The sequence below is a fragment of the Anomaloglossus baeobatrachus genome, chromosome 1, assembly GCF_048569485.1.
Source record: "Anomaloglossus baeobatrachus isolate aAnoBae1 chromosome 1, aAnoBae1.hap1, whole genome shotgun sequence".
Taxonomy (NCBI): Eukaryota; Metazoa; Chordata; class Amphibia; order Anura; family Aromobatidae; genus Anomaloglossus; species Anomaloglossus baeobatrachus.
The window spans coordinates 502,864,426-502,879,086 of NC_134353.1; the positions used below are offsets into that span (position 1 = coordinate 502,864,426).

General features: G+C 46.8%; 1 protein-coding gene across 1 annotated transcript in view; it reads right to left on the reverse strand.

The window, feature by feature from the left end:
* FBXO10 (F-box protein 10) overlaps nucleotides 1-14,661 on the reverse strand; it is a 96,509-nt gene that overhangs the window by 60,712 nt on the left and 21,136 nt on the right. Inside the window, exon 6 of the mRNA XM_075315862.1 lies at nucleotides 5,556-5,692. Coding sequence (XP_075171977.1) covers nucleotides 5,556-5,692 — 137 coding nt within the window. The remainder of the gene's footprint in view (nucleotides 1-5,555; nucleotides 5,693-14,661) is intronic.

A 14,661-nucleotide genomic window follows, 5' to 3' on the forward strand; every position in this document is an offset into this window, starting at 1 on the left:
TACTGTGCAAAAATGTGAACTTATTTCCACTAAAACTGCAAAATTGCTTGAGATAAAAATGAAAGTACTAGGTTTTGGGTTTGTTGCCCCTTATCAATACAGAGCAGGTTATTTCTTGGTTGAATGGGATGCCAGGGGAGATACTGCATTTTAAGTCTCCATATAGGATTGGGTCAGTTTACTTTTATTTTATTTATCCTGAGCTGTGTCTGAGGTATATCCTTCAAATAAATTAAAAGGGCTGCTTATGTTGATACAGTATGCTACAAAAGAGAAGATCTATACTGGATAGAAGAAAACCTTTCTTCTCAAAGCAAGCATATTAAGGAGAAGCTTCTGGACCACAAAAGGGATGGCAAAATCAGCTCAGTTGCTGACAGAATATTATGGATCTGAGTCAACAACAGAGCAGATTGCACAGTGCACAGCTCTCAGGGAGGGACACACCTGAAATGCGTGTAACCGATGACATTTTGTCAAGGGAGGAATTTGCGTTGAAGACTGCTAATGGAGTCCTCATTTGGGATATCCAGAACATACTACAGCTCAGGTGACCTCCACAATTTCAATTCAGGTAAAGGATGTGACATTGACCGCAGATTTTGCCCCTTGCTCTGATGATAAAGGAGTATCCCAGCATGCACTGGAATTGTCAAAAAAAGTGTCATCAGCAGGAAATAGAAAAATAAAAAATTAGAATACTAGTTATATAGTGTAGTTAAGGAACGGTAAATAATTTTTAATAAAAGTATATTAGCAAATAGCTTAGATCACAGCACTAAATAGATGGGGATTTCAATAGAGATTTGTTTTAACTTTGGACCACTCCTTTAAAGGTCTATGCTCCCACTGATGTCATGACTATAGAACATGATCACTGCAGACAGTTATTGGACTCTCATGTGGACTATGTTGGCCTGACCGCTCAAACCAGTAATGGACTTCAGTAGTCATGTTCTTTAGTCTTGACATCACTGTTGTAGCAATACCAACAAAGAGGGCAGAGATGGAAAAGCAGCACTTGTAATCATAACCATAGGGGATGAATTAAGTCCGCTTTACAAGCTGCGATATCGGTACCGATATCGCTAGCGTGCGTACCCGCCCCCATCAGTTGTGCGACACAGGCAAATCGCTGCCCGTGGCGCACAACATCGCCCGGACCCGTCACACTACTTACCTGCCTAGCGACGTCACTGTGACCGGCGATCCGCCTCCTTTCTAAGGGGGCGGTCCGTGTGGCGTCACAGCGACGTCACTAAGCGGCCGCCCAATAGTAGCGGAGGGGCTGAGATGAGCGGGACGTAACTTCCCGCCCACCTCCTTCCTTCCGCATTGCGGGCGGTGGCAGGTAAGGAAAGGTTCCTCACTCCTGCGGTGTCACACATAGCGATGTGTGCTGCCACAGTCACGACGAACTACATCGTCCATGCTGCAGCAATGATAATTGGGAAGGGACCCCCATGTCACCGATGAGCGATTTTGCGATGATGCAAAATTGGTCATAGGTGTCACACGCAACGGCATCGCTAAAACGGCCGGATGTGCGTCACAAATTCCGTGACCCCAACGAGATCGCTTTAGCGATGTTGTAGTGTGTAAAGCGGCCTTAAGACTCAAATTGCTACTTTAAGAGAGTAAATTTGTGCTCTATAAAAATTAAGCCTACTAAGGCCAGAATTCTTGGGCGTATTTACTAATATTCATTTTACTAAAACTATAAAATGGAAGCATTTTTACTATACATATAATACAAGCATAAAAACACTGTTTCTAGAAATTAACATTTATCACAGAGTAAAAACTAGAAAGTTGACTCAACACACAATGCATATAAAAAGCCTGGCCTAGTTAAAATGTCAGGATTTTGTATAAAAAAAAAATATAAAATATTTATATATCATACCCAGAAGAATCATTTCAGAACTTTTCCCACCTTTAATGTCACCTGTAATATTAACAAATCCATTGAGAAACAAACAAATCATTTTGGAGGGGGGAAATAGGAATAACAAAACAAAACAAAAAAAAATGTGGCTGCATGAGTGTAAACACTCTCTTATAATAAGGGATGTGGTTTTGTACAGAATTAAACTCCTGTTAAATAGTAGTCAGTTCATCGCTACCATCATTTACAGGGAGTGTGGTTAACGTCATATTAAGTTTGTATGTTCTAGTAGGATTTTCCTGACATTTCTGGAGTTAAATTGTACAGCTAAAGACATGGAGTGTAAACAGCTTACAACACAGCAGAGGGATATTACTTCTGAAAGATATCAGTTAGGAGCCTACAAAAAATATTTCTAAGACATTCGACATAGCAAGGAACACGCTGCAGACTGTCATCAAGAAGTGGCCCAAAGGGGTTTTCCCACCAACAAAGTTAATTTTAAAGTTCATTTTAATCAATAAATCTTGGAATAATACTAATTTGTACAAGTGGATTTGTTTACAAAAAATGTTCCAGTGCTGAGATAAATCTTACAAATGTGCCCCTGCTATGTACTGTGTAATGGCCGTGTCTGACCGTAGAGGGACATACTTTGATCATACCACATCTCCTGGCCGGAAGGACTCAAAAAAGTATAAAGGCATTACAGCACGGGATAATAGCCGATTCTTTTTGTGAAATAAATCATTTCCCTGCCCGATTTTAAAAAATGTCCTACCTTAAGGAAATAATTCCTCCCTGCCCAGGAGATGTGGTATGATCAGACCTTGTCACCGTAACGGTCAGACACGGCCATTACACAGTACATAGCAGGGACACATATATAAGATTATCTCAGCACAGTAACATTTTTTGTAAACGCATCCAATTGTGGAAATTAGTATTACTCCAAGATCTAATAAACTTTAAAATTAACTTTGTTGCTGGGATAACCCCACACAGGAACATTGTTTTTTTTAAACATATCCAATTGTAGAAATTATTATTCCACGATCTATTGATTAAAATAAACTTTTTTGTTGGAAAACCCTTTTACATTTGACACAACAGTGACACTACCTAGAACTGGAAGTCTCTCAAAAATTGATGACAAGGTGAGAACAAAATTGGTTCGGGAGGTTACAAAGAGGCCTACAGTAACATTAAGGCCGGGGCCACACAAGGATTACTGCGATCTCCTCGCATGACACTTGGCTCACGCTGGTAGTACAGCAGGAGCCAAGCGTCACGCAAGTCACTGCGACTGAGGTCCGATTGTGTGAGCGGACCTCAGCTGCGGGGGGTGGGCCGGCTCTGAGGAGGGGCGGGCCGGCACGGAGGAGGAGAGGGAGGGATTTCTCTCCCTCTCTCCTCCGTAGCCGGCTATTGCCATCCTCGCACTGCACTCGCGGTATACCGAGAGTGCAGTGCGATTTTTCTCTTGTCCCATAGACTTGAATGGGTGTGAGAGAAAGAGTCTCGCATTACAGTCGCAGCATGCTGCGATTGTTTTTTCGGTCCGATTAGGGCTGAGAAAATAATCGCTCATGGGTGCTGACACACAGGCTAATATTGGTCCGAGTGGAAAGCGATTTTTTATCGCACTCCACTCGCACCGATTTTCATGCCATGTGGCTTAGGCCTAAAGCTGATGTATAATTTTTTGACAAATATGGATATTGTTCTTTTTGTGATAACAATCTCTTGTATTTTTCCTATGCCTGTGGGGTAGGCTGCCAAGACTGAAGTCTTCCTACAAAAAAAAAAAAACATCCAAACCGCTATATTTTGTGAAAAGCTATATCAAGTCTAATGATGGGGGGAAAAAAGCTTTATGACCTGATGAGACTAAGGGCTTTACACGCTACGATATCGTTAATGAAATATCGTCGGGGTCACGGTGTTTGTGACGCACATCCAGCTTCATTAACGAGATCGCAGCGGGTGACACTTATGAGCGACCTTAAACGATCGCAAAAGCGGTCAAAATCGTTTGCCGCGGAGAGGTCGTCCTGAAACAAAAAATCGTGAAATCGTGTTATGCTTATTAGCGATGTTGTTCCTCGTTCCTGCGGCATCACACATCGCTGTGTGTGATACCGCAGGAGCGACGAACATCTCCTTACCTGCCTCCACCGGCAATGCAGAAAGAAGGAGGTGGGCGGGATGTTACGTCCCGCTCATCTCCGCCCCTCCGCTTCTATTGGACGACTGCCGTGTGACGTCGCACAAACCGCCCCCTTAGAAAGGAGGCAGTTCGCCGGCCAGAGTGACGCCGCAGAGCAGGTATGTGCGTGACGCTGCCGTAGTGATAGTGTTCGCTACGGCAACGATCACACAATATCGCACGTACGACGGGGGCGGGTGCTATTGCGCTCGACATCGCTAGCCGATGCTAGCGATGTCGCAGCTTGTAAAGCCCGCTTAAGGTTGAACTTTTTGGCCAGAATTCCAAAAACGTATGCTTGGCACAAAACCAACACTGCACATCGACAATAAAACACTCTACCCTAAGTGAAGCCAGCATTACACTTTGGGGCTTTTTTTGGCAGCTGGAACAGTGGCTTTAGTCAAGGTGGAGGAATTTAGAAGCAATTCAAAATATATCAGTCAATTTTGCATCAAAACCTTTAGGCCTATGCAAAAAGCTGGGGATGAAGAGGAATTTCACCATTCAGCCTGACAACAACCCTAAGCATACCTCCACATCAACAAAAGATTGGTTTTGTCAGAAGATCAAAGTTTTGGAATGACCCAGCCAGATCCCAGACCTGAATCTAATAGAAAATCTGTAGGTGACCTGAAGAGGCTGTATACAGGACAAGACCTCCAAGTCTAACAGATCTAAAGTGCTACTGCTAAGAAGAGTGGGCAAAGATTACCAATTCTATATGTGCCATGCTGACAGAAAGGTGCTTAAACTAAGTATTCGTTTAAGGCTATGTGCGCACGTTGCGTACTAGCCCTGCAGAAATTTCTGCAGTGATCTGAAGAGCACATGTGTGCTTCAAATCGCTGCAGAAAATGTCCGTAGAGAAAAAAAAAAAAAGCCGATTCCATGCGCTCTGCCTGCAGCTCCTGCCATAGACAGAGGAGGAGCTGCCGGCAAAGCGCACGGAAGAAGTGACATGTCACTTCTAGAACGCAGTGCTTCGGGCAGCAGCCGAAGCGCTGCGCTCTAAGACGCCACGTGCGCACGGCCCCTGCACAATCTCCATTGACTGTGCAGGGGACGCAGGACGCATGCAGTTACGCTGCGCTACAAAGCGCAGCGTAACTGCATGTATTTACGCAACGTGCGCACATAGCCTTAGGGTGTGAATATTTAGGCAACCATATTATTATAAGCTCTTTATTTTTCCACCCAGAATGATTTCATTTTGTTTTTCGATTGAATTATACAGGTTGACATTAATAGAGGAAACGTTTCTGAAATGATTCTTCTTGGAATCATTCTTTTTTTTTTACATGCCAAAAATTTGGCATTTTAACAGGGATGTATAGACTTTTTGTATCCAGTGTAGCTAGCTCTTTCTTCAGCTTCTACAGAGACAGGTTGGTGAAATTAATGTACTAAGCGTCGATGAAATTCAGCCATGACCATAATGAGCCCTTAATAACATACCTCACCACAGGGTTCCCATTGTACAGTATATAAATGCCAGCTTCTTTATTCCCATAGATCTGATTGCTGCGGATGCTGCCTTTCCCGTTGCCTAGGACAACAATGCCAGAGCGGAGGCCACTGTGTATCCGGTTACACTGCCAGTTACATTATGTTCACATGGAAAAGAAGGTGAGAAAAAAAACAAAAACCACAAAACATTAATAGCACATGATGACGATAATTCAATACCTCATATGGTTACAGAATGCACAGTTCCCAACATAATCCAATTCAGTGGACACATATCATACCAGTCCTGCTCCTCACCTTCCATAGCTTATGTGCTGTAGGATTGCGCTCTGTGATACATTACTCTAGATCGTGTGCTTTTAGTGTAGTAATTCTCACTTAAGTTTGAACAGATTTGTGAATGGTCGTCACCAAGAGATCTCATGAGTTACACAATGACAATTTCATTTATTCTCTGCCTGCCCTTTGTCATACACACGCTGCGTAAAAGGCAGCCTGTTAGCAGAATAATGACAGACAGGCATAATACACCGCAATACTTAAAGGGGATATGCACCCAGAACCACGAGCAGTTCTGGGTGCATATTGCTAATCCCTGCCTAACTGTCCCTGTATACACTAGCATAGATAAAGATCTTTAGAAAAGGTATTTCTAAAGATCTTTTATATTATGCTAATGAGCGCGGGGACTAGTTTCAAAGGTGTTATATCCCCCGACTAGTCCGTCCTCTTAGCATATTAGCACACCCACACCCTGCCGGTTAGGGAGTGGGTGTGCTAATATGCCAAGAGCGCGGATTAGTCGGGGAATATAACACCCTTGGGACTAGTCCCTGTGCTCATTAGCATAATATAAAAGATCTTTAGAAATACCTTTTCTAAAGATCCCTTTATCTATGCTAGTGTATACAGGGACGGTTAGGCAGGGATTAGAGATATGCACCCAGAACTGCTCATGGTTGTGGGTGTATATTGCAACTGATAAGTTCCCTTTAATGAGCAACTATCCTTTCAAGTAACTTTTTTTTTTTTTTTTTGAATAAGCTGTCTTGTGTGTACATTTGCTGGCCATTATATGACTTGTATCCTGCATTTTCACCAGTTCACCACTCTACTGGTTGTAACTCTTGCAATTGACTCTGAGCTGGTTAAAGGAGTGTAGCTACTGGGATCTCTTCCATACATAGCATAGTACACAGAGACTAAGCAGCCTTTCTAAGGGTACTTTCGCACTTCCGTTGTTTTCCTTCCGTTACAATCCGCCCTTTTGGAAAACAGCGGAATTCGTTAACAGATTCCGCTGTTTCCCATAGACTTGTATGGATGACAGATTGTACCAAAAGGACCTGCGTTGCTTCCGCTGGGCGACGCTCCGTTGCTTCTGCCCAGCGGGAGGAACGCAGCATGTAACGTTGTTTTGAGCAGCGGAATCCTCTGGATTTCACTGCGCATGCTCTTTTTTTTTTTTAAAATCACAAACTTTATTTTGGCTCGCGGTGGCCGAACGTTCAGCTGAGCGCCCGGGCTCCGGTAAGTGACAGCGATCAGCTGATCACCCGGTGGTCGGCTGCAGGGAGCGATCAGCTAATCACCCGGCGGCTGGCTGCAGGGAGCGATCAGCTGATCACCCGGCGGCCGGCTACTGGGAGCGATCAGCTGATCGTTCACAATAGTCTGCCGCCGGTAAAATTGTAAAAAAAAAATAAAAAATAAAAACGGATTCCGTTGTTTTGCAGCATCCGTTGCATCCGTTGTGCCACTATATGCAACACATCCGTTGCATCCGTCACACAACGCAATGCAACGGATACCGTTCAACGCAAGTCAGACAGAAGACAGATGCAGCAGGGGGGGGGATGATACAGTAGTGCTTAAGCAGTGTAGATGTGAATCCTGCCCTGGTGTTAGGTATGACAGGCTAGAAAGCTCAGCACAATCATTCTGTGTCTCCTTCTGCTTGTATTGTCACTCTACTATCACATTTCTCTGAAAATAAGCTAGTCTCATATTTTTTGCTCTGAAAGATGGGTTATTTTAAGGGAGCGTCTTATTTTTTTCCATTAGCAACAATCCACACATGTAACATACATGTGTGCAGTGTGAATTATTATAACACACATATATATATATATATATATATATATATATATATATATATATATATATATATATAGACACACACACACACACACACACACACATGCATGCATACACATATACACACACATATACCGTATTTTTCGCTTTATAAGACGCACCGGAATATAAGACGCACCCCAAACTTAGACATAAAAAAGGTAAAAAAAAGAAAAATGGGGTCCGTCTTATACTCCGGTGTTCTCTTACCGGAGGGGGGCAGCAGTGGTGGTGAAGCGGGGTCACAGGAGGCACAGGTTGTGCTGGCAGGCGCGGCAGGTCAGTGGCAGCGGGGTCCGTGGTTGCAGGTGCCGTGGTTGCAGGCGCGGTGGCGTCCGCGGTGGCAGGATCCGTGGGGTCCGTGGTGGCGGCAGCAGCCGTGGCGTGTGAGCCGTGCAGCAGGCCGGTGCAGTGAGTGTCCGCGGTCCCGGTTCAGTGGTGGCAGCGGCGGCGGCAACTGCTCAGTGGTGGCAGCGGCAGGGACTGCTCAGTGGTGGCAGCGGCAGGGACTGCTCAGTGGTGGCGTGTGTCCGCGGTCCCGGTTCAGTGGTGGCAGCGGCGGCGGCGGCTCAGTGGTGGGAGCGGCGGCAACTGCTCAGTGGTGGCAGCGGCAGGGACTGCTCAGTGGTGGCGTGTGTCCGCGGTCCCGGTTCAGTGGTGGCAGCGGCGGCTCAGTAGTGGGAGCGGCGGCGACGGCTCAGTGGTGGAGTGTGTCCGCGGTCCCGATTCAAGTAATGGCGCCCGGAGCGACGCATGCGCAGATGGAGCTCTCATCCAAGGGCTCCATCTGCGCACGCGCTGACTCCCGGAGCAGCGCGTGCGCAGATGGAGCTCTCATCCAAGGGCTCCATCTGCGCACGCGCTGACTCCCGGAGCAGCGCGTGCGCAGATGGAGCTCTCATCCAAGAGCTCCACCGGCGCCATCATTTGAAAGTGGGACCGCGGACAACTGGTAAGCTGCACAGCCGCCCGCCCCGCGTGCACAGAGTGGCAGCCAGCAGGCTGCCCGCCCACCCCGCGTACAAGCCGCCGGGTACCTGTGCTTGCGTGCGGTGGCAGCCGGGTACCCATGGCTGTGTGCGGGCGGCAGATGGGTGACTGTGTGAGGGCGGCAGCCGAGTACCTGCACGGGCACCCGACTGCCGCTCGCACACAGCACCCGGCTGCCGCCCGCACACAGCCATGGGTACCCGTCTGCCACCGCATGCAAGCACAGGTACCTGGCTGCCGACCCCACACAGCACCCGCTGCCGCCCGTACACAGCCACGGGTACCCGGCTGCCGCTGCATGCAAGTACAGGTACCCGGGCGCTTGCATGCAGCCACAGGCACCCGCCCGATCGCCTCAGACAGGACCCCCCCCCCCCCCGCTACCGCTTTATAAGACGCACCCCCCATTTTCCTCCCAAAATTTGGGGAGGAAAAGTGCGTCTTATAAAGCGAAAAATACGGTACATACATGCACACAAAACCAGAAGCTTACATACACTATCTAAAAATATATGCATGTTTTTCTCACTATCTGACATGAAATCAGAATAAACTTTTCCCGTTTTAAGTCAATTAGGTGTATTAAAATTATTTATATTTGCAAAATGCCAAAATAATGAGAAAGAGTGTTTTAGGGCATTTTTATTACTTTCTGCAAAGTCAAAAGTTTACATACACTAAGAGTACTATGCCTTTAAACACTATAGGTCAGCCCATATGATGATGTCATGCCTTTGGGAGCTTCTGATAGGTTTATTGGCAACATCTGAGTTAGAGACACACCTGTGGATGTATTTTAATGCACACCTGAAACACACTGCTTCTTTGTGTACCATCATGGGAAAATCAAAAGAAATCAGCCAAGATCTCAGGAATCACGCATATTGATGTGATTTTTTTTTCTCATTCCAATACAGCATGAGAAAAAAAAACACCTAGAAGATAAGCACTGCCTTATTGTTTAACATTGGTGTGAGTGCAATCTGATGTTTTATCAGATTACACTAGTAGATATTAAACGCAAATAAGAGAGAAGCCTAAAGGCCCCGTCACACTAAGCAACATCGCTAGCAACATCGCTGCTAACGAACAACGTTTGTGACGTTGCTAGCGATGTTGCTGTGTGTGACATCCAGCAACAACCCGGCCCCTGCTGTGAGGTCGTTGGTTGTTGCTGAATGTCCTGGGCCATTTTTTAGTTGTTGCTGTCCTGCTGTGAAGCACAGATCGCTGTGTGTGACAGCGAGACAGCAACAACTAATGTGCAGGCAGCAGGAGCCGGCTTCTGCGGAGGCTGGTAACCAATGTAAACATCGGGTAACCAAGAAGCCCTGTCCTTGGTTACCCGATATTTACCTTTGTTACCAGCCTCCGCCGCTCTCACTGTCAGTGCCGGCTCTTGCTCTGTGCACATGTAGCTGCAGGACACATCGGGTTAATTAACCCGATGTGTGCTGTAACTAGGAGAGCAGGGAGCCAGCGCTCAGTGTGCGCTGCTCCCTGCTCTCTGCACGTGTGGCTGGTCACTGGTTGCTGGTGAGCTCACCAGCAACTCGTGTAGCCACGCTCCAGCGATCCTTGCCAGGTCAGGTTGCTGGTGGGATCGCTGGAGCGTCGCAGTGTGACATCTCACCAGCAACCTCCTAGCAACTTACCAGCGATCCCTATCGTTGTTGGGATCGCTGGTAAGTTGCTTAGTGTGACTGGACCTTTAGTTGTATACTCCACAGATCTGGCATTTATGGAAGAGAGGCAAAAAAAAAGCCATTTTTGAAAGCAAACGATAAGTCCCATTTGCAAAAATCCATGTTGGAAACACAGCTAAGAAGTAAAAGAAGGTGCTCTGATCAGATGAGACCAAAGGGAAATTTTTGGCCTAAATATGTGTGGTGGAAAACTAAGGCTATGTTCACACAGGGCAGTCATGTTCTATGACGCTCACTGTGAAATTCATATATAGCAGAGCTGAATTGTCGTGGGACCTTGTGTGGATTACGTCGGAGCTGCAGGGATATTTATGGGGTTAATAAAATGGTGAAAGAGGGTGTTTTTTTGTATTTTATTTCAAATAAAAGATTTTTTCAGTGTTTATTTCTTTTCACTTATTACAGATTAGTAATGGGGGTGTCTCATAGATGCCTGTAATTTCTAATCTAGGGTTTAGTCACAGCTGTGAGCTGCCATTAACCCTTGATATAACCCAGGTTGCACCATGGCAATATGGAAGAGTCGGGTAAAATGCTGGGATTGTCACATCCAATGGATGCGACAATCCTGGGCGACTGCAGGCTGATATTTTTAGGCTGGGTCTCCCCAGCCTGAGAATACCAGCCCCCTGCTGTTGGGCTTTATCTTGGCTGAGTACCAAAATTGGGGGGGACTGCATGCTGTTTTTTAAAATTATTTATATAATAAAAAAACATAATGGGGTCCCTCTTAGGCTGCAGCCTGTAGCCGTGGGCTTTATCTGTGCTAGGTATCATAATATTACTGTACGATACTGACTCGCAGACCACGCCTGTGATTGGTTGCAGTCAGACGTTGTCACACAGGCTGGGGGTGCGTCTGACTACAACCATTCACAGATGCCGATGGGCGGGAAAAGCAGTAAATATGCTATGAAGGTAATAAGAAGGCCAGGAAGTGAAGGGGGGGGGGGGCGGGAGTGTATAGCCGCGCCGGGAGCATACGTGCCGGTGATTCGGTAAGTATAGCATGCTTGCTTCAACCCCCCTATCCTTTCCATCACCATTTTTAAGTGCCGGCTTCTGGTCCCCACGGACCGTCCGGCCAGATACCCTGGATCGACGTGTCTATCCTGGTTAATAAAAATCCCGGTTCCGGCCTGGAATTAATCCAGGGTAGCTGCGAGTCCACCTGTCACTAGGGTGAAAAGAATTGACATGTTCATTCTTTTAACCCCTTCAGCCCCGGGGCACTTTCCGTTTTTGCGTTTTTGTTTTTTGCTCCCCTTCTTCCGAGATCGTAACTTTTTTATTTTTCCATCAATCTTGCCATATGAGGGCTTGTTTTTTGCGGGACAAGTTGTACTTTTAAATGAAACCATAAGTTTTACCATATGGTGTACTGGAAAACAGCGAAAAAATTCCAAATGTGGAAAAATTGCAAAAAAAGTGTGATCGCACAATAGTTTTTGGGATGTTTTATTCACAGTGTTCACTATATGGTAAAACTGATGTGTGGGTATGATGCCTGAGGTCGGTGCGAGTTTGTAGACACCAAACATGTATAGGTTTACTTGTATCTAAGGGGTTAAAAAAAATTCACAAGTTTGTCCAATAAAAGTGGCGCACGTTTTGCGCCATTTTCTGAAACACGTAGCGTTCTTATTTTTTGGGATCTATGGCTCAGTGACGGCTTATTTTTTGCGTCTCGAGCTAACGTTTCTAATGGTACCATTTTTGCGCAGATGCTACGTTTTGATCGCCTGTTATTGCATTTTGCGTAAAACTTGCGGCGACCAAAAAAACGTAATTTTGGCGTTTGGAATTTTTTTTGCCACTACACCATTTACCAATCAGATTAATTGATTTTATATTTTGATAGATCGGGCATTTCTGAACGCGGCGATACCAAATAGGTGTATATTTATTTATTTTTTAACCCTTTAATTTTCAATGGGGGAAAAGGGGGGTGATTTAAACTTTTTTTTTTTATTTTACTAGTCCCCCTAGGGGGCTATAGCGATCAGCAATCCGATCGCTATTATCTATCTGCTGATCACAGCTATACAGCTGTAAACAGCAGATACAGTCACTTTCTTTTTCCCTCTGCTCTTGGCCGAGGGAAAACGAAAGTGAAACTTTGTAGCTGCAGGCGTCATCACATCACCCTGTGCTATGATGGCAACCACCGATAGTCACGTGATCACGCACGTGACTTCCGGTGGGGGGCGGCGGTAAGTAAAAAACATGGCCGTGCACATTTAGATCTTGCTGACAGACTTTGGCAGCAAGATTTAAGAGGTTAATGGCCGCGGGTGGAAGCGATTCCACCCGCGGCTAGCAGGCACACGTCAGCTGTTGAAAGCAGCTGATATGTGTGCCGACCGCCGCCGCCTGCCCGCGGCAGGGTTTCGGGGCTTAACGGGACACGCTCCATGACGGATATATCCGTCCATGGTCGTGAAGGGGTTAATAACGCAGCAAAAACCGGAGGTGGTTCACAAAACTGTCAGGAAAACACGGCAGGTGTGTTTGTGTGCACAAGATTTCTGTAATCTCATAGACTTTGCTGGGATTGTGAAGGTAGCGTTTTATTAGCATGGATTTGCATAAAACCAAGGCAAAAACCATGCTAAAAAGGGTGCAAAAATGTCCTGTGTGAACACAGCCTAACACTGTATACTGCGTACTCATGGCCACATGATGTTGTTCCTGACTCTGAGACCGGCAAGTCAACACAGTGCGTGCGATGTGAAGATTCACAAGTCTGCAGTCACGTAGTGACACAGAGAGACTACAAACTTAAGCGGGCTTTACATGCTGCGATCTCGCTAGCGAAATCGCAAGCGATCAAACCCGCCCCCGTCGGTTGTGCGACACGGGCATATTGCTGCCCGTGTCGCACAACCTCGCTTACCCCTGTCACACGGACTTACCTGCCCTCCAACGTCGCTCTGGCTGGCGAACCGCCTCCTTCCTAAGGGGGCGGGTCGTGCGGCGTCACAGCGACGTCACACGGCAGGCGGCCAATAGAAGTGGAGGGGCGGAGATGAGCGGGACGTAAACATCCCGCCCACCTCCTTCCTTCCGCATTGCCAGTGGAGGCAGGTAAGGAGATGTTCGTCGCTCCTGCGGTGTCACACATAGCGATGTGTGCTGCCGCAAGAACGAGGAACAACATCGCTAATAAACAGAAAATGATTTTTTGTTTCAGGACGACCTCTCCACGGCAAACGATTTTGCCCTCTTTTGTGATCGTTTAAGATCGCTCTTAAGTGTTACACGCTGCGATCTCGTTAATGACGCCGGATGTGCATCACAAACAACGTGACCCCGACGATAATTCATTAACGATATTGTAGCGTGTAAAGCCCGCTTTATGGATTTAGCTCAGACAATAAAAGGGAATCTGTCAGGAGGTTTTTGCTACCACATCTGAGAGCAGCATAATGTAGAGGCAGAGACCCAGAGTCCAGCGATGTGTCACTTACTGGACTGTTTGCTGTCATTTTGATAAAATCACTTTTCTCTGCTGCAGATCTAGCAATTATTTGAATGTGGAGCTGCATCGCCCCCGTGTCAGTGGCCGAGCCGCTCTGATCCGAAACCGCAGTGGCTCGAGGGGTCTCCGGACCCGGGGTTTCGTGCGGACACTCGAATTTGAAAAGGTGAGTATGTATAGGGGAGTTAGAAGTTTGTGACGCCCCCCACAGTGCGTAGTAAGATGAAGTACCACCGCTACTGTTGGGGGAGAAGCCCGGTGGCGGTGGTATGGCAGCAAGGTGTTTATCCCCTCTGTGGGTAGGGGGTTGTGCCCCGGGGCCCGGTGGTGGTGGTGCAGGGGTGCCGTTGGGAAAAGGAAGGGTTTCTGCGTACTCACTCAGTCCAAGAATACTGACACCGACAGCTTGTAAACCAGAATTCTGAGCACCGCTGCACCAAGGGCGGATCCGTGCCCTTGGTGTTGCTTGTTAGCCTGTGGCCTTTTCCGTGGCACCATCTCACTGTTGAACCATATAGTATGGAACTAATCAGGTCCGGCTCACCCATATGGCTATCGGAGTGAGCTTGCTCTCAGGGTTCACGCTTGGGATTTGATGGACTGTGTTTGGGACAAGTCCTATCCCCTTGTTGCGCTAGTACCCCGATTTTGGAGCGGGTGAGGGATGAATCTTGAAGACTTCACCGCCGTCGGGAAAATTACCAGGACGCTTGAAACTACTTCCCGGCCTAGGGTCCATGTACCCCGTCGTGCCCAGGCCCTGCCCGGAGATGGCTCAAGG